Below are 20,235 nucleotides of genomic sequence, written 5' to 3'. Positions count from 1 at the left end.
CTTTGAAGGGGATCTGGGGCCCCCGTGTCCTCCCTTGTGCTTCTCGCGGGGCTGACTCCGCTGTCCAAGGAGCTGGAGGGGGCGGAAGCTGGTTCGGGGCCGCAGGCGGGTTCGCACCCGGAGTGGGGCACAACTCTCCGGTGCCCGCTGTTCCTGGCTGAACCTGGATGGCGAGGAGAGCAGCGTGGCTCCTCGTGGGGCGCCGCCTTCCTCACACGGCCCCAATTTGCTCTCAGTACCCAGAAGGAGAAGGGGAAGGTGACGCGTACTACTACGAGTACCCCTACTACGAGGACACAGAGGACCCGGGCAAGGAGCCTGCCCCCACCAACAAGCCCGTGGAAGCTGCTAGAGAGACCACAGAGATTGCCGAGGTCTGGGCGCTGCAGGCCACGGGGCCCTGGGGGGCGGGAGGGCACCGTGGCCGCCAGGAGGTGGCGGGTGGACACTCGGCAGGGGACCAGTGACCGGGTGACTGAGTGACCTTCTGTGCATTGTGCTGCTGGGGAGGCTGGGCAGAGGGCTTTCCACCACGGCGTGTGGACAGCAGACAGAGGTGTGAAGGGGCACGTTGCTTTGAGTCTGGCGTCTTCCTTTTAAAGCCGGAGATACAGGGGCACCTGGGTGGCCAGTGGGGTGGGCATCCGACTCTTGGTTTCGGTTCAGGTTACGATCTCGGGGCTTCGTGGGTTCAAGCCCCGCATTGGGCTCCTTGCTGGCAGCGTGGAGCCTGCTTGGGATTCTCTCTCTCCCTCTCTCTCTCTGCCCCTCCCGTGCTGTCTCTCTCTCTCTCTCTCTCTCTCTCAAAATAAATAAACTTAAAAAAACCCCATTTAAACCTGGAGATACAGTTCGCCCTTCTCAAGTGCAGGATCAGGGGTTTTAGGCCACGGACGGCGCTCCCCTGGGCCCCCGCCTCCCTGACTCCCGCTCCGTTCCCCTCTCTCAGGAGCAGACCGCAGCCCCCACGGCAGCCCCCTCAGTGCCCGACACCAGCGAGGGGGCCGGGAAGGAGGACGACCCCGGCCTCGGGGTCTACGACTACATGCCCAGCGAGGACTACTACACTCCCGCCCCGTATGAGGACCTGAACTACGAGGGCTTCGAGAATCCCGACCTGCCCCCCGATCACGGCGCAGGGGCCGAGGTTCCCACCAGCACGACCAGCACGGCCAACGCCTCCAATGTAATTGCTTCCCTTGCAAGCAGGCCTGGTGCAGGGGGGAGGGAGGGGGGGCTGGATGAGGGCCCGGGGCTCCCTCTTTCCTCCGCTTCTGACCTCGGGGGTCCCGGACTGGCTCCCTGCTCCCCGGCCCCCGGCCCCCGGGTTAGGGGCCCCTGACTTGCTGAGCCTGTGACACCGTCGTCTGTTTTTTATCTGCAGATGGGCGGAATGAGCCCCGTCTGCCTGGTGTCTTGGGGTTCCCGTGGGGACGGATGGGGATGTGCGTGTTTGCAGTGTCCCTGTCTGGGTTCTGAGGGGTCCAAATCCCCCCCGTCCGTGGGATGGGATGGGAGGCATGTGACCCCCAGACCGCGAGGCCCTGGGGCAGAGCCCCCGACACCACCCGCCTCCCCACGGCGTGCCGATCCCGGTGCGGCCTTAGCTTGCCATGGGGTGCTGTGGGGCTTGGGGTGACGTCTCCCTGTGGTGGGAGGGGAGGATGTGTGACTTGCCTGCCCCAGCACGTTCGACCGAGCTCCCGGGAGGCCCCCGTCCCTGCCGTCCTCCGGTGACCCCCGCTTCCCCTCCCTCCCAGCCTGCTCCGCCTCCGGAAGATGACTTGGAAGGCGAGTTTACGGAAGAAACCATCAGGAACCTGGACGAGACCTACTACGACCCCTACTACGACCCCACGGTGTCCCCGTCGGAGATAGGGCCGGGCATGCCCGCCAACCAGGACACCATCTACGAAGGGGTGAGGGCTGCGGGGCTGCGGGGCTCCTTCCCGCCCACAGCTTCGGGGCTGGGGCCGGCCGGCCGTGAGCCATTGGGATCCCATGAGGTCAGGCCTTCCTTTCCCTTCTCTGCCTCATTCTCTGCCCCCCTGTGTTCTGTGAACCCAGATCGAAGGACCCCGAGGAGAGAAGGGCCAGAAGGGAGAGCCTGCCATCATCGAACCGGTAAGGACGCTTTCTTGTCCCCTCTCCGAAGTCGGTGGGGGTGGTGGGTCGTGTGGATCGTGCAGGACACGGCCCGACCCACGGGGCCCCTCGTGGACGCCTCGTGTACTTGGGGCAGAGGCTGGAGGAAAGGGCCTCAGGCGGGGGAATGTTCTAGACCTTGACCGAGGAGCCTGGGATTCCAGCTGGCGAGACCTCTGCGCTGAGCACGTGCGGTCTGAGTGCCTCACTCCATGCACCTTGCCCTCCATGCACCTCCAGCACCTTGAGGAAAGGGACTCAGAACCCGTGGGGAGGAGGGAAGCCGCTGGAGGGGTCAGGGGATTGGCGGGGCCCCTCGGGCCGGGCCGGGCAGTGCAGGGGTTCAGCCACGGACTCTGCCGCTCCAAGGCCGGCACTGCCGCCGCCTGGGGTCAGCTTGCGGGAACTGGTGAAGCCGCGTGCAGGGACTTTGATGAACTTTGCTCTGCCAGGCTGGGGTCACGGCAAGTACAGGGCTGTGATGGAATGAGGGGCTGGGGGGGGTCCCGGGGGCGCAGCGGCCGCTCCCTGCTGCCGGGTCCTCTGCCAGGGGCACCAGGGGCCCCCCGGTGGTCTGAGAGCTGCCGAGCTCAGGCCCTGACCCCTGGGCGGACGGGCCGCCACGTGGTCAGCCTGCTGGGGCGGGCCCTGCGGCCGCGTGTGGTGGCCACGGCGATGTGGGCCGGGCAGCGCCCGTGGACATGACAACGGGGAGGGGCTGGCCGAGGTCCACCCTGCCACGTCGTCCGTGTGCCGGAGGGGAAGGCCGATGTCCTGCACCGAGGCTGGTCACAAGGGGGAGCTGGGCCAAGGCGTCTGCCGCCAGAACGTGGTTCCCGGTGGCTGGGCCTGGGCCGGGACGTCGGGGCTCCCAGGGCCTCACGACCTCGGGTTCCTGGGACGGGGAGTTTTGTGGCCTCTCTCCTCTGGTGCTTTTAGAACCTCAACCACTGGTGTCCCCCAGAGGGACCCGAAGCCCCGTGGCTAGGGCAGGCGGGACGTGGCCCGTCTCTGGGGTGGAGCCCCAGCGGGTGATTTGGGGCAGAGCCCTCCGGCTTGGCGCCCTGCCCGGCCTGCGGAAGCACCTGGATGATGGCAAAGGCCGTCCCCCGGGGCTGTGTGTTTCCCTCCGGGCCTGCCCGGGGATGGGCCTGCCCGTCCCACTGGGCCGTGGCCGCTGGACGCACATGCTTTCTCAGGCTGAGAACACCCCTCTTCCGCTACCCCCTGCGGGTCCAAGGAGGGGTTATCTGGGAGGGGGGTGGCGGTGCAGGGGAAGGTGCGGAGGTGCTGAGCGGGTGCCAGTGCCAGGCGGCCTCCTGCTCAGCAACACGAAAGATCCCGACACCAGGCCCAAGGGAAAGGTGGGCTGGGGGGGAGCGCAGTGCCGTGGGTGGCCTGGGTGGGGGCTCCCCAAGAGGACAGTGGGTTTGCCGCGGTCGCTACGGGCCGCCCTGGCCAGAGGTGAGCCAGCAGCGTCGCCGAGCTGATCTCACTGACTGCGCATGTGCCCAGACAGTCTGGTCCCCGAGTGCATCCGCTCTTGACTTGGGGTGCCTTTTGTGGGGTCCGCATGGCCTCGGAGGCAGGCAGGCTGTCCTGCCTGGGAAGAACGTGGGTCCCCAGGGCAGGTAGGTGCCTGGGCTCCGGGGAGGCCTGGGGAGAGGCCAGGCTGGCACCTTGTGGGTGAGCTTCCTGTCTGCTCGCAGCTGCCAGATGGGTCGCCTGGAGGTGAGCTGCTGGGGGGCGGGGGGTGCAGAGGAGGGGCTGACAGAGGAGAGACGGTCCCACACAGACAGCGTGTCTACACAAAGTGAGGGAAACCGAGGCATCTGGGCGCAGTTAGGGAAGGGCTCTCTCCTCTGGCCCCAGCGCTGTGTCCTTCCCAGTCCCCAGTCTGTTCCACGTGTCCACAGGGCCCTCGCCGGTCCCCCAGGGACACTGTGTAAACAGTCGCAGTTTCTCAACCCAGAGATGCTCTCAAAGTCTTAGCTCTGTAAACAGATGGCCGAGTCCTGGGAGCCGGCCGACGTGGGTCTCACAGCGGACCGCTGACCGCAGAGGGCGGGGTGGCCCCTGTTTCCGCTCTCCCCGCCCTGCCCCAGCGCCCTGCCTCTGGGGAGTGGACTCATGTCACAGGGGCTCTTGTACCAGCTCCCTGGCTCCCTCCAAGCCAGGGACACGGCCGCCGTTCCCCCTCGGATCCACACGTTCCGGCGGGGTCAGGGGCCCCTCAAAGGCAGAAGTCCTTCAGCTCAGGGGACTCGGGTCTATCGGCTCCTGGCTGTCCTGGGCCCTCCAGGGACCAGTCCCCAGACTCCGGGTCCTGTGTTACCCGGTGGACATCCCTCGGAGGCTCTGTTCTGTGCTGTTAAGGGGGGGACGCCCCCGCACTCAGAGTTGTCCCGACTGGCGGAGGCCGAGCCCGTCACTCACGGGGACTCTCCCCGCCGAATTCTGAGACTGGCGCCTGCACCCTGGTGGGGCGCGGACCCGGCTAGGGCCCCGCGGGAAGGCCACTGCCCTCCCCCGTCCACGAAGCCTTCCTCGTTCCCTGGTGGGCAGTCTGGGCTCCCTGTGCTGGGCCCCTTCGCCCCGGCCTCCGGCCTCCTTCCCCCGCCCAGGCTCCCGTGAGATCTGTGGCCAGCAGCACCCCAGCTCCCCGAGAACAACGGCCTGGCGTGTCTGGGAAGACGGGCTGCGGGCCCCGGGCCCCGCTGCAGCCAGAGGTCTCTCGCTTGACCCCAGCCTGGTTTCTGAGCCTTCTCAGCTGCCTTTGTCAGAGGAGGAAACTCGAAAGCTATTTGGATGAACTGCCTGTGTGTATCTCAAGCACAAATAGTCCTCTGAGCGCACATCTGTGTAAACACGCGTTGGCAGGGACGGGGAGCCCCGGCGGGGAGGGCTGGGGGGTCGGAGGACCTCGCCTGCGCGGGTCTGCGAGCCTCGGCGGGGCGTGCCCCGTCCTCCCCCTGGGAGACCCGCCCCCCTCCCCAGGTCTCTCAAGGCCGCTGGTCACCGTGGAAGCAGAGTCCGGGCACAGAGGCACACGCCACCCCCGGGGGTGGGGAAGCAGTCCGCGCTCTCTTTGGTCTGGGGGAGCAGGGGCGCGAGGTCTGCCCCGGGGGGCCAGGGACATCCGGCTCCCTGACCCTTGTCCCGGCAGTCTCAAGAATCGGGGGGGGGGGGGGGGGGCGTGGCTGTGTCACCGGCCCCGAGTGTGGCTGAAGCCTGCTGGTCCCAGGACCCCCAGATACTATGCCCACTGTGTTCTCAGCGAGCGAGGCCCCGCAGGGGGCAGGAGACCCCTTCCCTCCTACAAGGCTGTGCACTGCCTCGGAGCCCCCTGGAGTGGGAAGAGACACCGAGGGAGTTGGGGCTGCCTGGCCCGGGCATTGACAGCTCTCCCTCATCCTGCGGGAGGAGGGTCCTGCCCTGGGAAGGGGCTGGAAGTGGATGCCCAGGAGGCGGGGGCACGACCCGGGCCAGGGAGCTCTGTCTTCTGACCCCCTCTGCTACGCATCGGGCCTCTCTGGGGCCCAGGCTCACGGGGGGCGGGGGGCAGGAGGCCTTGTCCCCACTTGGCTGTAAAGGCCGTCAGGCAGGGGGCCTAGTGGCAGGGTGAGGGGCTTGGGAAGAAGGCGGCCGCGGGTCCCACGGTCTTGGCCACGTCCCCTCCTTGCTCTGGGCCCCTGGTGGGCATGCACTCCAAGGCCCAGGTCTGTGACCCTCACGGGGTCACCCTGCCGGGGGTCCGGACCCGTGCTGCGATCTCAGGAGAGACGGGGTCCTGGGGTCTCAGACGCTGTCTCCTGTCTTTTCCAGGGCATGCTTATGGAGGGGCCGCCGGGCCCCGAAGGCCCCGCAGTGAGTGTCGTGTTTAATTTCCCGGGCCTGTGGGAGGTGCTTGGGGGTGCGGGGTCAGTGACACCCCTTGAAGGTCCTGGATGGAAAAGAGGGGGCACCCATCTCTGCAGACCCCCCGGGGCCCAGCGCTGCCCTGGCCCACCCCCACCCTCCCCTGAAGCAAGGCGGGAATGGGGTGTTGCCCTGCTACTGTATCTGAATTCGTCCTGATTTAATTCCAGGGTCTCCCAGGACCTCCGGAACGATGGGACCCACTGGCCAAGTGGGTGACCCTGGAGAAAGGGTAAGGGGTGACTCCGCTCCTTGGGACCACACGCTCTGTGGGCTTGTCCGTGTGCCTTTCCGCTCCGTGGCTGGCCTTGTCCTCACATGTGCACGGGTATATCGGCTTTCTTCTCCAAACTGCCCCTGGCCCCCATCACCCCTCCTGCCACCCCCTCATTACGTCCGTCTTCGGAAATTTAGGGAGCTCGAGTGCTGCCCAGCCCCGAGCCTGGGGCAGATGGCACCTGCAAGGGCAAGAGTGGTGCCAGGCCTGAGTCCCGCTGAGGCTGCTGTGACCAGCTCACGGGGGTCCCCGTGGCCTGCGATGTCAGGCTGTCCACGTGTTGTCCACGTCCCTTGGGATTGGGACCTACATCCGTCCTTCCTTAGCATGTGAGCTTCTTGGGCCTTGATTTCCCCGCACTCTGTCTTCCTTGTTGGAAATCAAGCCACTGAATAGGAGGGCTTGCCCTGGGTCAAAGGGACTCGTTCCGGGGTCTCCCTCAGTCAAAGGAACATGTCCCAGGATCCTCCCCAGTCACAGGGACCCATCCAGGAGTCCCTCCCTCCCCCGCCCCCGGTCCAAGGGACATGTCCCTCCCCCCTGCTCTCGCCCCACCTCCGTCAAAGGGATGCATCCTGAGGTCCCCAGAGCAAAGGGATGTGTTCCCACGTCGCTGCCCTTGAGGTGAAGGCTGAGTCACAATTTCTCTCTGACACCTAGTGGAGTTTTGGGGTACTGCGGCCATGGGGTTCTTGCCCCGCTTGTCTCCTTTCTTCTTTCTGGTCCCGTGAATATCGACGTGAGCACAGATAGTTATCGGGTGGCCAGGTTGTGGACGGGAGAAACCAGGAGCGTGTGTGTGTCCTGATGGATGGCTGTCCCCAGGGCCCGGCACACCGCCCAGAGAGTGTGGACCTGACGCGCAGGGAGGGCGCATGGACGGGGCCCGGTGGCCGCGTCTAGTCTTGTGGAGGGATAGCTAGGGTCTGCTTCCGAGGCCACGCGGCAGGAAGTCCGTGGGGGTCTGGCGGTCAGGCTCTGGAGCGGTGCCCGGCACGTGGGGGGGGGGGGGTGCCCGCCGACAGAGCAGGTGAGCCCTGACCGAGGGGGTTGGGGTTAGCCGCGTTCTGTGCGGCGGGGGGGCCTCTGAGGACAGATCGCATGGGCAGCAAACAAGATGGCCTGCCATGCTGGCGGCTGGTGGCCTTCCCACGCCTCCTGGCCTCACCGCTTGCGGCCCCTCCTCTCTGCCACACGGCACGACTCCAGACATGGGGCCACTGCTCTGCCCTGGCCGCGGGACCAGACCATAGGGTTCTGCTGTCCCTCCCCCAGCTCGCTCTGGGGGCCCTTTCCCCAAAGATCTGTATGACCAAGTGCCCCCACGGGGGCCGTCGTGAGACGGCCCCACAAGCGTGCCTGAGCCCAGACATCAGCGAGGGGGGACCACACGGCGTGGCAGGTGCTGTCGTCTCCGTTAGATGCAGGACGGGATGCTATCCACTGGGTGCATGGGTACTGATGGACCTTGGTCAGCCTCGGTGTTGCTGCGAGTGTCCATCCCTCCACCCGCCACCTGCCCGTCACCCAGTTCCACGCGCTGTCTGGCACTGAGGACTCCTCCCCACTTGGCCCCTGCCCTTGGGCTGAACCGGCTCGGTGCCAGGGGTGGGTGGTCTCGTTGGTGACTGGTGCTCCGTACCTGACCCAGCGGCTCTGTTAGAGGAGCCAAGGCCGCTGCCAGTGGGATGTCGTTGGTTTAAGCAACTGGTGTCTCTAAATTCAAGCCAGGATCCAGGAGCACGGGGCTTGGGGTCGGCAGAGGGACCCGCTCCTCTGAAGCATGCTGTCCTTGGAGTCAGAGGGAAATCTGCAGCCCGCTCGGCCTCCCCAGTTCCTTTCCAAGTGGGGAGGGGGAGCCGATTCCAGGAGCCGAGCGCTGCCCACCCTCTGGGCCCCGCGTAAGCCGTCATTGTCTAAGGAGTTGTCCCTGCTCAAAGCTCAGCATCCTCTCTGTGCCCACGTCTCCCGGATACGCAGCTGATCAGCTGGCAAAGAACACTGGATGCAGAGTCGGGATCCTACCCTGCCACCTGCCAGCAGGGAGACCTCAGAATCCCTGTGTAGAATGAAAACATTTCCCTCCATCCTCTTATGTTTGGTGACGGGGGCCTATAAATTAAACGGACGAAAAGACGGCATCGATAGGAGAGCAGACACACGCTTTTATTACTGTTTTAAGTTTTACACGTACAGGGACCTGAGGGCTTCTGTCCCATTTCAACCAAGGGCGATAAATTGTGGGAAAGTGACTAGGAAACATACGGGGAAACGAATGGAAGGTAAGGGTCGTTTGGGTAAGATCTGCTGTGCTGCCCTTTCTCAGGCCCTGCGCTCGGTTCTCCCGGTCTCCAGTGATCAGGAGCGTCCTCATCCTGGTACAGATGGGGTGGTGGGTAATTCGTGCCATCTGTCCAGAGGGAAACTTACGCGCTCCTTAAGGCAGGTGAGGGGAGGGCAGAGAACAGTTGCTGATTCTCGGTTACCGTCAGCTCGACATCGTCCTCAGAGCAGCGTGGCGCATTTTGGGGTGGCACGTTCTGATCCCCTATCTGCTTGGCCCCATTTGCTTGTCTGGACGTGACAGGTTTTCACTGGGTGATCTGGAAGGATCCGCCCCTCCTCCCACTCCAGTTCCACTGTCCTGGGATTCTGTAGCCTTTCCTGTTACTAATTGTTGATTACTTCCTGTCTGGCCAGGACTAGTTGAGCCTGTCTTCCTAACTGGGTGGCTCCTCAGCTCCTCCGAGCTGCTGTTGGGCTTGGGCGGTGTCAGAGGTGAGAAGGGGCCTGAGCCATCACCCCGTCCAGCGCCCCTTAGTGACAGACGGCCGGCCCAGGTGGGCCGAGGGAAAGCTTGTGAAAGCCACGAGGTGGAGGCAAGGCAGGGGTGGGCTTGATCCGGCCAGCTGTCCCGGTCCCTACTTCATCCTCAGCTCAGAGGGAAACGAGGGACAAGAGAGCCGGGTGTCCCGAGGCCCTGTGGATCCCACACGGGGCTGAGCGCTCCCAGGGAGCCCGGATCCCACGTGCAGGTTTCCTCTCAGGACCCTTCACGTCCAGAACGGAGGCCCTTTCCCACGGGGGCACCTCCCTCCCTGCAGAATCTGATGCACTCAGTGCCCCCGGCAGGGGCCCCCCCCCCCCCCCCCCCGCCCTTCCTTATCTTTCAAGGGTCGGGCTTTCCCGTGGGATTTTGCTTGGATGTGTTTTCTGTGCCTCACGAGGTTCGTAAGCCCTGCCCTGAGGAACAGCGGTCGGTACCGCCTCCCCCACGAGAGAGTGTGCATCACGGGTGCCGTGTGGGGTCCCCAGTACCACCCTGGGGACTGCACCCCACTGTGCCACCGCTTTCCCCCCGGGTGGGCAGGATTTACGCCCAGCGCCAGGGGAATGGACCCAGGCTGGGTCCCTGGCACCTGACAGGCAGGTTCCGTTGCGGATTGTGTGAGGCTGTGTGACTGAGTGAGGCTGGCAGGGCAGGTCTGTTCTCTCCCGCCTCCTGGGCGGCCATGCAGATTTGTTCTCTCCCAGTGCTCCTAAGCGTCTTCCATGGGGCCACCACTCAACCCACCACACCTGGTCATTCGCAAATTCCCCACGGCCGGTGTCTCTGCGCGTGGACACAGGACGCGGTCACAGATGGGCGTGGGCCTCCCTCGCCGTTCCCTCCCCGGAGGGCACTAAGCGCGTCCGATTCTGCAGGGAGGGAGGTGCTCCCATGGGAAAGGGCCTCCGTTCTGGACGTGAAGGTGTCCCATAAGCCACAGGGCCGCGAGCCACGGTGGCACGGCCCTGCCCTGGGCATGGCGGGCCATTGTCCTTCTGTGGCTTGAACATTCCCCCTCTGTGAGACGTGGCTAATCCCTTGAGCCCCCCGGAGGCCAGAAGGACCCACTTTTACATCAGGGAGCACGCTGGGACGCTCCTTCTGAGAGGGGGCAGGCTGGAATTAGAAACGGTCCTGGGCACATCTCAGTGCCTCTGTCCAGCCTCTGCCAGCCTCCCGGGGCTCGGAAAGCCTCCACGGGCAGAGCTCGGGCGTTCCTCCCCGTGCCCGCTCCCGCTCCCTCTCTGGGCGGCGGACTTGGCTGGGGCAGGTGGGGTCAGCGGGGTGAGGAAGAAATGTGCCAGCTTCACTCGAGGCTGTGGCCCCAGCTGCGGGCACAGCTCCCGACCCCAGTTTTCAGATGTGCCGTGGGAAGGGGCCGCCGGAGCCACTCCCGAGCTCCAGTTGCCCAGGCGCTGGCCTAAAAAGGAGGAAGGAAGGCCACACTTACTGAGAATCTAGAGAATTCACGCCACGGTCCTCTCCTTTTCTAGGTCTAAGAGCCAAGCAAAAAATATCTCAGCGTAAAGACTTCTCTGGCCCTCGGGGCCCCCTCTCCCCGACACCCTGCTGCCCTTTTCAGGAAAAAGGGCTCGGGCTGCCGCGTGCTGTTTGCACCCACGCCGCAGCCCGGAGGCGGGCCCTGGGCGGCTCATCTGGCCCTGAGCGGAGGGCTCACGGGCCCAGCTTCGGGTCTGGGTCTGCGGCCGCGGCTGACGGTGGCTTTGCCAAGGATCTGAGTGCCCTTGGCCTTTATCTCTGAGCAAACGCAGGGCCAGCAATGGCCTCCGGAAACCCCGTGAAACAGCAGCGACTTCTTAACACGGAGGTGGCCGCCTCGTGTCTACGTGTAGGTGTGACCGGAGCTCTGCCGTGTCACCGCTTGGCAACCTTCTCCTCCGAGCCAGTTAGGGCACTGATTTGGGGGCCAGCTGATCAAGTGACACAGGAAAGGTGACTTGCTTATTTCACTTCTAATCCGGCGGCTGGAGCCACGCAGGGTCCCCGCGACCTCCCCGCCCGCTTGCCGGAGCGTCCCTCGATGTCCCACGCGGGCTGTGGAACCGAGTGAGCCACACTGGGGGCCCGGGGTCAGTGTCCTGAGAAATGGGAAGATGCCTCTGATGTAGCCCCTCCTTCCAGCTCAGGGGACGAGGTTGCAGACCTGGGCACCGGGCAAAGGTTCGCGGACAGTTTTTCAAGCAGTCGTGGGTTAGTTGCTCTGTGAGACTCACGTTTTAAAGCTTTGGGCGGATTTGTGAGGGCGGGGCATCACTTTTCCCTCCAAAGCCCCTCTTTCCCCCAGTTCCCGGGTCGTTCTCTGCCCGTTCCTTGGCATCGTCCTGGTTGCGGTCGAGAGGGTGAGGGCTTTCCCACCAAGGCTGCAGTCCCAGCACCGTGGCTCAGGAAGGGTGGGGGGCATGGCAGGAGGGTCTCTGGAGGCGGAGAGTGGATGAAGGGCCGCCCCCAGTGGGCCCCCAGCCTCCGGTGCTACACAGGCCCACGCACACCACGGAGACACCACGTGGCTGGCGTCTCGTGCCGGGGAGGCACGGACCCTACGTCTTAAATTGGGGTTTGATTTGGGACCGACTCTGAGGTGGAGGGCTCAGCAGCGAACGATGTCGGCACCGAGTTTCCAAGCAGAAACCCCAGGTGGCCAAACCCGTTCCAGATTTTCCTCTTTTAAACGTGCTTTTTTTTTTTTAAGCAAGGGTTTTTTTTTCCCCGAGATGCAGGCAAGGGCAGCGTGGCTGTGTCCATCAGCAGTAGAAGAAAGCGTAGCCCTTTGGCCCCGCGGTTTGCTTGCGGGACTTCCCTAAAAAGCCGCCCGCGGGTCCACGGCCACAGCACGTGTCACGGCGGAGGTTGGAAATGGCCAAACGCGCACCAGTAGAGGGCGGGTGGATCCACGATGGGCTCATCATGCGTGGGAAACTCCACGGCCGTTACACAGAGCGAGGCCAAGCTCGTCAACGGGTCGCCGAGTGCCGTGGAGAGAAAGCACACGGCAGGACGGTGTCGCAGGACAGAGAAGCGTCTCCCGAGCGTAGACCCGTAGTCACGGGTCCCATCGCCAGCCACCGTGCGTGCGGCCCGCTGCCCCGCACGGGCAGTTTAGCCCTGGAGACTTCTGGGGGGGGACGGGGGCTTTCACTTTCCATCTCGTGCAACTCCGTGGTCCACGACATCTCCCGAGGACGGGGACCACTTCTGTGGTCAAAGCAACCACGGAAGAAGAGAGGAGCCGGTGTTAGTTCGGGCGCGGACGGTTCCCAGAGAGCCAACGTCCCCCGGCTTCTGGGCCGGGACCGGGGAACTGATCTCCATTCCCTGCCTGGAGCATCGCGCTCCGGTGGTGGTGGTGACCTTGCCGGAGCGAGGCTGTCCTTGGTGCCGAACGCGGGACCCGACGCCCATCGGTTATGCCGGGTATGGCCGGTGGGAGTCCCTTTCCACTGGGAGGAGGGAGTCACGCCTCCATCTGTCTGCAAAGCAAACCTCCTCTGCCTCAGGCTGGGTGGGGATCTGCCAGGATTTGTGAAGAGGCTGGCTGGTAATACGTTTTTTTTTTTAATAAACTGTCTCGTCCGTTTCACATTGGTAGCGTTCTGGAGTGGCCAGGGTCAGTCTAGAGAATCTGTAGGGGGGTGTCTGTCTGCGGCCTGCTTTGGGGACCAGATTAATAGGACGTGTGGGGGCCACCGTGTCATCTGGACACACGGGCTCTTGCGATTGCTCGAGAGGGGTCTGTGTCCCACGGACGTCCCCCCGTTCACTGGGGTCCCTTGTGTCTGTCCAAGCAAGGGGAAGCGGTCACCCCGACCGCCTTCTGTCTGAGCGACCGCACGCAGCGTCGTGGGGGCCGGGTCACTGGCAGGCGGAGGAAATGGGGGAAACGGGCCTTGGTCTCCTGAGCTGCCCGCCAGTCGGTGTGCAGGCCCGGAGGGGGCGCTCCTGCCTGCTGGGGGCCCTGGCTCGGCCGACTGCCCGCCTCCCAGGGTGGCCCCTCTGCCACCTGCACTTGGGTCTCCCACCTCTCCCTGCACATCTCTGTGGATCCGGCTCAGAACCTCTTCCCTCCTCTTTCTCTCCCCCTGAAGCCTTTCCTCGTCCTCAGCCCACATCTCTCAGGCCCGTCTTTCCTCTGTGCTTGGATTCTGGAACATTCCGCGCCATGGGGGTCTTGCTGGTCCTGTGCTTGCCTTGTGGGTTTCCTCGTGGGCTGCGGCTCCGCCCTCCTTCTCTGGACACAGCCCTGCCCCGTCCCTGTTGCATCCTGACCCAGCTGTCTCGGGCCCTCTGTCCACAGGGTCCCCCTGGACGCCCAGGCCTTCCAGGGGCTGATGGGCTGCCCGGCCCTCCTGGAACCATGCTCATGTTGCCCGTGAGTATCATTTGTGGGGGTGGGTGGTGGGGTGCACGGCAGGGTGCGTGGGTGGGTTTGGGGCTCAGAATTCGGTGGAGAGGGGGCCCCAGGCTCTGTGTTTGAGGGGGACCATCCCCTGGCCACAGGCCACTCCAATGTGGGACAACTGTCTCCTAGAAATAGGCTCTCCTGGGGTGTTTCCAGGGTCCCGAGTGGCCCACCTCAGGTTCAGGGACACTGGCTCTGAAAGCCTGCTCCTCTTGTCAGACTCCCACCGTCCCCGCGGGGACCCCGAGCGGGCATGCTGCCAGCTGGTCCCTCCTTGATCTTGTGGGAGCCCAGGCCCGGGCCCGCTGGCCCAGAGGTCAGTCTTCTGGCTGGCGACCCGGTGCTACCCGGGAGGCCAGGTGCAGCTGAGGGTACCCTGTGTGCAGCCAGGAGCTAGGGCTCCTCAGCACAGGCATTTGCACTGGACCCTTGGCTTTTTCTTGCAGTAAATAGGGGCTGTGGGGTCTCAGAGTGAGATGCCGTGGAAGTCAGAAAGGTCTTTCCAAGCTCGGGGCGCGTCTTCCGGTGGCCCTAGGGCTGAAGCCGGCAGGCGGGGCCGGGGCAGCGTGTCCAGGGAGGGGGCTCGGGCCAGACACTGTCCAACCGGAGGCCTCCCCACCCCCGCCAGGCTCCGCTGTCACCCGGGAGGCCCCGGGGTCCAGCGTGGGCACCCACACCGGTGCACCCTCGGTGACCCCCTGTCTTACACCTGCAGTTCCGCTTTGGAGGGGGCGGTGACGCTGGCTCCAAGGGTCCCATGGTGTCGGCTCAGGAGTCCCAGGCTCAGGCCATCCTGCAGCAGGCCCGGGTAAGTGACGCACGGTACCTGGAGGGGACAGGACACGGCTGGGAGAGGGGCGCGCCTCCTGGGGGATCAGGACACTGTGTGAGTGTGCACTCGCCAGTGTCTGGGGGCCCAGGCGAGCACTGGGAAAAGGTCGGGGAGGCGTCTCAGGGCTTCTCTGTGTATGCTGAGGGTCCAGGTTCCCGGATACGGACGTGCGGGGCCGTCTGCTGCCCTCCGCTGGGCGCGGGGGATGGAGAGACAGACCCCGTGCGCCCCTGGAAGGGCTCCCAGTGATGGGGCGGGACCGAGATAGAGCCTCTGGGACGGCACCCGCGGGCCCCAAAGCCCCTCGCCTGGCCTGGGAGTCCCGAGGAGCGTTTGCTTCCTGACGGCTCTGCTCTCTGCTAATCGGCTGGTTAGTGAGCCGAGGTTTTGATTGATGACCCTCCAGATTGCTGATGGCCGGTGACAAGAGTGAACCCCGGTTCTGTGAGGCGGGCGGGTGGGTGATCTGGTGGAACATCACCTGTAATGGGGCATCTCGGGAAACTACTAAGTAAGCCTCGTTTGGGCAGTATATTTATGTGGCTCTGGCACCGTGGAGGTGATGTTAGTGATCACAATGCGAGGATAATTAGAGGACAGCTTGAGCGTCGAGCTGTTGCCGTGGGATAAATTGTCCACGTGATGCCACGAGGTGCGTGAAAAACCCCAGCGCCCGCGGCTGGAGTTAACTGACGGGGCCTTGCCTGGCTGTGCGTTTTCATGGAAGCCGAGTGGGTCGTGGGCTTACAAGGTTTTGTAACTGAAACGGATCTTTTCCAAAATGAAAATGGCATCGTGCGGGGGAGGGGGAACTGCGTCACAGGACAGAAGCAGAAGAGGTCCTTTGGGGAAAGGAGGCCGAGCTGGGCTGTGGGGGGTGGGGGGTGGGGGGTCACACTCTGTGCGGGGCTGGGGACCGCCAGAGCCGAGGCCTGGCTGGGGACAAGGAGGAGGTCGGCACCCAAGGGGGTGGGACGCCCATCCCCACCGTGGGGCAGGCCACCCCCGGGTTCCACCTGCACGGCCTCCGTTCCGTTCGTGTTGGCTCACAGGTCCCGAGGAGCTGAGGTGCCGGGTTCCTGGAGCTCCGTCAGAAACCCCTCCTGCAGAGGCCCCCGTCCTTGGTGCGCCCCGTCGGGCCTTTCCTGCCCGGCTGAGCCCCACCTGTTAGGACCAGCACCCTAGCCGTTTCTCAGTGTGCCCCATTTTCCCTTGCAGCTGGCGTTGAGGGGGCCAGCTGGCCCGATGGGTCTGACGGGGAGGCCCGGCCCCATGGTGAGTCCTACGTGGGGGACAGAGGGGGAGCGTGGTGGGTGGGGGACATCCTCAGTCGGTCCCTTTGGGCTCCCAGCTCACCCAGAGAGAGCACACTTTAAGCTCTCGTCAACCACTCATGTTGTCAGTGGCACCCCAGTGGGACTGGGGGCCTTGGGCAGGGGCTTGGGGGGCTGTGGCGGCCTGGGGGCTGGGCAGCCTGCCTCACCAGCTCTGCTGTGATTCTGCCTCATGACCCAGGGAGCTCTGAGCCTTTCTTTCCGGGCTGTCGTCAACTCTTGACGGTTCTGTTTCCAAAGTCAAGAGCCCTTCGGTGAGGTGGGGGGACGGACAGACCGGGATCCCCAGCCCCTCCCCAGCCGCACAAGCTGTGTGTGGTGTGTGCCGGGCACGCTCAGGGCCCGCAAACAGGAGCCCCTGGGAGTGCCTTTGGCCTTTGCAGTTTGCAAGGAGACAGAGGATTTAACCCCCCACCCCCGTTCCCCAGGGGGCGCCTTGGCTCTCTGACCCCCGGTCTGCATTCAGCACCTTCCTCGGCCATGCTGGCTCGGGGCTGCTCCCCTCCGTCTGGGGCTCCCGCCTCGTCGTGAGGGTGGCCGCACGCTGGCCTGAGCTGCGGAACGTGCCAGACCACTGTCACCTTCATCCTGGAGAGAGAAGCAGACTCTGTGCTGGGCTTTCCGGCTCTCGTGCCCGTAAGCCCCACTGTCCAGAATTTGGTTCAAAACTCAGAGCAGATCCAAACAACTGGAAAGGTCCTGCTCAGCCCCCAGGCTGTGTCCAGGGCAGGCACGCTGGGCTCCGTGGACCGTGAGCTTTGCTGGTTTGCAGCGGGAGCCCTGCCCCACGGGGCGCCCCTTCGCTGGCGTCTGATGAGCATTTCTAACCCAGACCGTGTCTCCCTAGGGCCCTCCGGGGAGCGGAGGTCTGAAGGGCGAGCCGGGAGACATGGGGCCTCAGGTACGTGGGCACCTCGCCCCTGCTGCTTGAAGGGGCGCGTCCTGCGTATGGGAGGTGGCGCCCACAGGCATGTCGGGGGGCAGAGCTGCATTTCTTTAAGGAAGCGGCAGGGATCTGTGGCTCTGTGCGCAGCTTTGAGGGGCAGAAACAGCCGCTGCCTTCAGGGGAACTCGCTGGCGGTGCCCTGGGCGGCCCTCACTCGGGGGGCGGCAGACCCTGTGCCCTGCCCGGCGGTGCCTGCTCGAGAGACGGCGAGCCCCCGGCCGGGTTGAGGAGCAGGGGTTCAGGGCTTTGCTTTTGCCTCTGAAAAGCACGGATGCCCCTGACACTCTGCCCTCTCTGATTGCGGACAGGGTCCCCGAGGAGTGCAGGGCCCGCCTGGCCCGGCCGGAAAGCCTGGAAGAAGGGTAAGCGTTGTGGCTCAGTGGGCCGCAGCTGGTCCCCACGGGGTGGGAGTCTGCGGTGGGTCTGCCCTGCCCCCACTGCCGGGCTCGGGGCCGGAAGCCCGGTTGGTGGTTCCCCTCTGTCGAAGGGCAACTTTTCACAGCCGGATCCCCTTCCCCGGGGTCGCGAGCTGAGCCGGAGGGTGCTGTGTGTCCTGGGGCAGGTGTGCCTTGTGGGCCTCCGCCAACCTGGTCTCTGGCCTCCGTCCTGAGCTTGTTGATGTTGTGGGTTTTTTATTTTATTTTTTATTTTTTTTTAATGTTTATTTTTGACAGAGAGAGAGAGACAGAGCATGAGTGGGGGGGGGGCAGGGGGCAGAGAGAGAGAGAGACACAGAATCTGAAGCAGGCTCCAGGCTCCGAGCTGTTAGCACAGAGCCTGACACGGGGCTCAAACCCACGAACTGCGAGATCATGACCTGAGCCGAAGTCGGCCGCTCAATCGACTGAGCCATCCAGGTGCCCCTTGATGTAGTTTAACAAACATTTTTTTTTTATTTTACATGTATTCATTTTTGAGAGACAGAGAGAGACAGAGAGAGCACAGCAAGGGAGGGGCAGAGAGAGAGGGAGACACAGAATCGGAAGCAGGCTCCAGGCTCCGAGCTGTCAGCACAGAGCCTGACACGGGGCTTGAACCCACGAACTGCGAGATCATGACCTGAGCTGAAGTCCGACGCTTAACCGACTGAGCCCCCAGGTGCCCCTAACAAGCATTTTAATTAAGGCAACTTCCGCGGCCCTTTGGGCACACGCATGGAGAACACGAAAGGCTCGCCAGGCCTTATGTCCTCCAGGCGGCCTCGTGTCTCCAGAGACGGCCTCGGGTTTGGAGGAAGTGTCCTGTCGCTCACCCGCTTTCCCGGCCCCCCGGGACTCTGGGAGGGCGTTCTAGCGTGGGGGACCCGTTTGTTTCCCTACGGCCGTGGCTGCTGAACGGGGCGTACGGCACAGGTTCCTATCAGTTAAGCCTCACCGTGCGGACGAGCCAGGGAGAGCGCGGCGAACCCACGCTGCGCTCTGATGAGTGGATCTACTCAGCCAGAGATGCCTTACGCGGGCGAAGAGAAGCTTTGGGGTTGTTTGCGGTTGACCCGGTGCGGGTGTGAGCCTCTCCGAGGCGTGCTGAGCCCTGGGCCGCCTGGGCCGCTTGGAGAGTGTGTGGGGCAGGCAGGACGCCTCCGTGGAGCCAGCGCTAGCCGCGAGCGGGGACCCCCGTGGGCTGTGATGGGCTGGCCGCCGCTCGGGGGCGGGGGGCTGCCGGCCGGAGCCGGGGTGCTGGTCGTCGGGAGCCACTGCACGTCCTGCCGGGAGGTCACGCGAACCGTTCTGACCAATCTCCCTTGACTCCGGGCGGTTTGGACAACTGCAGAGGGCGGGGGCCCCACCCGTGTCTCCGTTCGCCTGGCCTGGCTTCGGCGTTTTGCCCCGGAGCCGCATTGCTTGGGCACCTTTCCTGACGGGGATTTTCATCCCCGCAGCTCCGTGTAAACTTTAACCCCGGGCGGGACAGACCAGCTCCTTGGGGTCCACCCGGGTCCCCGGCTTCTCTCTTCTCTGCTGCTGCCCTGTCTCCCTTGTACTTTGAGGCCGAAAGCTGTCGCTTTCCAAATGTTCTCTGTGCTCGGCGGTGAGGGCCTCGTTTGATCAGGTGCACGCGGGACGAGGGGAGGAGAGAAGGCGTTCTTCTGGGCCAGGTCTTTATTCCCAGTGGGCTAACATTTCCTTGTTAGCAGGGCGGCATCTGGCCCTGTCCCTGTCCAGGCAGCCTCAAGCCTGGCTCTCCCAGGGTGACCGTGGGGCCTTGGTAGTGGGCCCGACCCTTCAGCCCCGTGGCCAGTCGGGTGGGGACCGTGGGCTTGTCCTTGTCACTTTCCTGGAAATAGCTGGAAGTAATGGCCCCAGGAGTGGCCTCCACGGATGAGTGTCTTGCTAACGGTGGGCAGCCGTGTGGCTTTAGTGAGACAAGCCACCACTGTGGGGCTCAGTTCCTTTGGTAGCCAGTTTGACTGGCCCTAGGGGCCTCCTTTCTGTGACTCTCCTGTCCATAATCTGGCTTCCGAACAGTGCAAGGGAAGCGGGCTGTGGATTGCTGCCCGGGCGCACTCTCTCCGGAGCCCTAGACCCACAGTCCCACAGACTCACAGAGCTGCCTGGCTGCTGCTGGTCTCGCAGCCTGGTCTCATCCCGGACTCAGGCGACTGGCATTTTCCCTATCTGGCATTTCAGACGGCGAGGCTCAGAAAGACTGGAGTCACGTGAGAGGCACACAGCAGCCCCGGGAGCCGGTCGGGGTCCTCCGGACCAGCCTGGCCACGTGGGGCCGTGTGACTGCTTCGCATCACAGGAGGCCACGACCCAGACCCCGGTGACAGTTTCCCTCCTGTGTTCCAGGGCCGAGCTGGGAGTGACGGAGCAAGAGGGATGCCGGGGCAAACGGGCCCGAAGGTAGGCTACGCTCGCCGCCTCCTGGCGTCCTGCACGCGGCCGCGGTCGCCGTCATCGTGTTGATGGCACGGCCAACATGGCGGTGGTGCGACGAAGGTCACTGTGGTGACAAGCAACGAGTCATGACGTTCGTGCTCATCTCGGGGGGACCTTGGGGGCGGGGAAGGTTCTGCTTGGGTCCGTGTCTCAGCTGGGTTCCAGGCGGTCGAGGACCACGGCTGCCAGGGTGAATGTCACAAGCCAGCATGGCAACTGCAGCTAGTTTGCTGAGGGGGCAGATGGGTCCCTCTGAGCAGGTGGCGAGCATTGGGGGAGGGGGGCGCGTGGAATCTCAGCTCTGCCAGCCGTCCGTGAACGGACAGACGGCAAGAGCACGCACGTGGGGGCTGACGCGAGGAATGCCAGGTGTACGAGACGGGGAACTTTCTCGACCAGTTTTGGGGCGTCTGCTCCCCCGCGTCGCAGGGAGCCAGTAGACGTTGTGTGTGAGCGGACGTGGGGTCGGTCACGTGTGCGCGTGAACGGAATCTGCAGCGGGCCACCCTCCGCCCCCCGCGTTGGTGTGGAGCCCCACCCTGTTCTCGGCCGGCCCTTCCTTTCCCAGCTCGGAGCGCGTCCAGGGCCGTGCATGGTGCCTTTCTCAACCGCGTTACCTGGAGGGGGTGGAGAATGGGTCACCGCACCCGCCGG

General features: G+C 64.5%; 1 protein-coding gene across 1 annotated transcript in view; it reads left to right on the top strand.

Moving 5' to 3' along the window:
• The window catches only part of COL5A1 (collagen type V alpha 1 chain), a 148,662-nt gene that overhangs the window by 60,013 nt on the left and 68,414 nt on the right, over positions 1-20,235 (top strand). Inside the window, 13 exon segments of the mRNA XM_030293787.1 lie at positions 237-374; positions 950-1,186; positions 1,761-1,919; positions 2,068-2,124; positions 5,971-6,012; positions 6,234-6,249; positions 6,252-6,295; positions 13,483-13,557; positions 14,303-14,395; positions 15,638-15,694; positions 16,601-16,654; positions 17,008-17,061; positions 19,492-19,545. Coding sequence (XP_030149647.1) covers positions 237-374; positions 950-1,186; positions 1,761-1,919; positions 2,068-2,124; positions 5,971-6,012; positions 6,234-6,249; positions 6,252-6,295; positions 13,483-13,557; positions 14,303-14,395; positions 15,638-15,694; positions 16,601-16,654; positions 17,008-17,061; positions 19,492-19,545 — 1,080 coding nt within the window.

Source organism: Lynx canadensis, chromosome D4 (assembly GCF_007474595.2).
Source record: "Lynx canadensis isolate LIC74 chromosome D4, mLynCan4.pri.v2, whole genome shotgun sequence".
NCBI lineage: Eukaryota > Metazoa > Chordata > Mammalia > Carnivora > Felidae > Lynx > Lynx canadensis.
The sequence above is the reverse complement of the archived record's forward strand: the minus strand, read 5'-3'. Positions and strand labels throughout refer to the sequence as shown.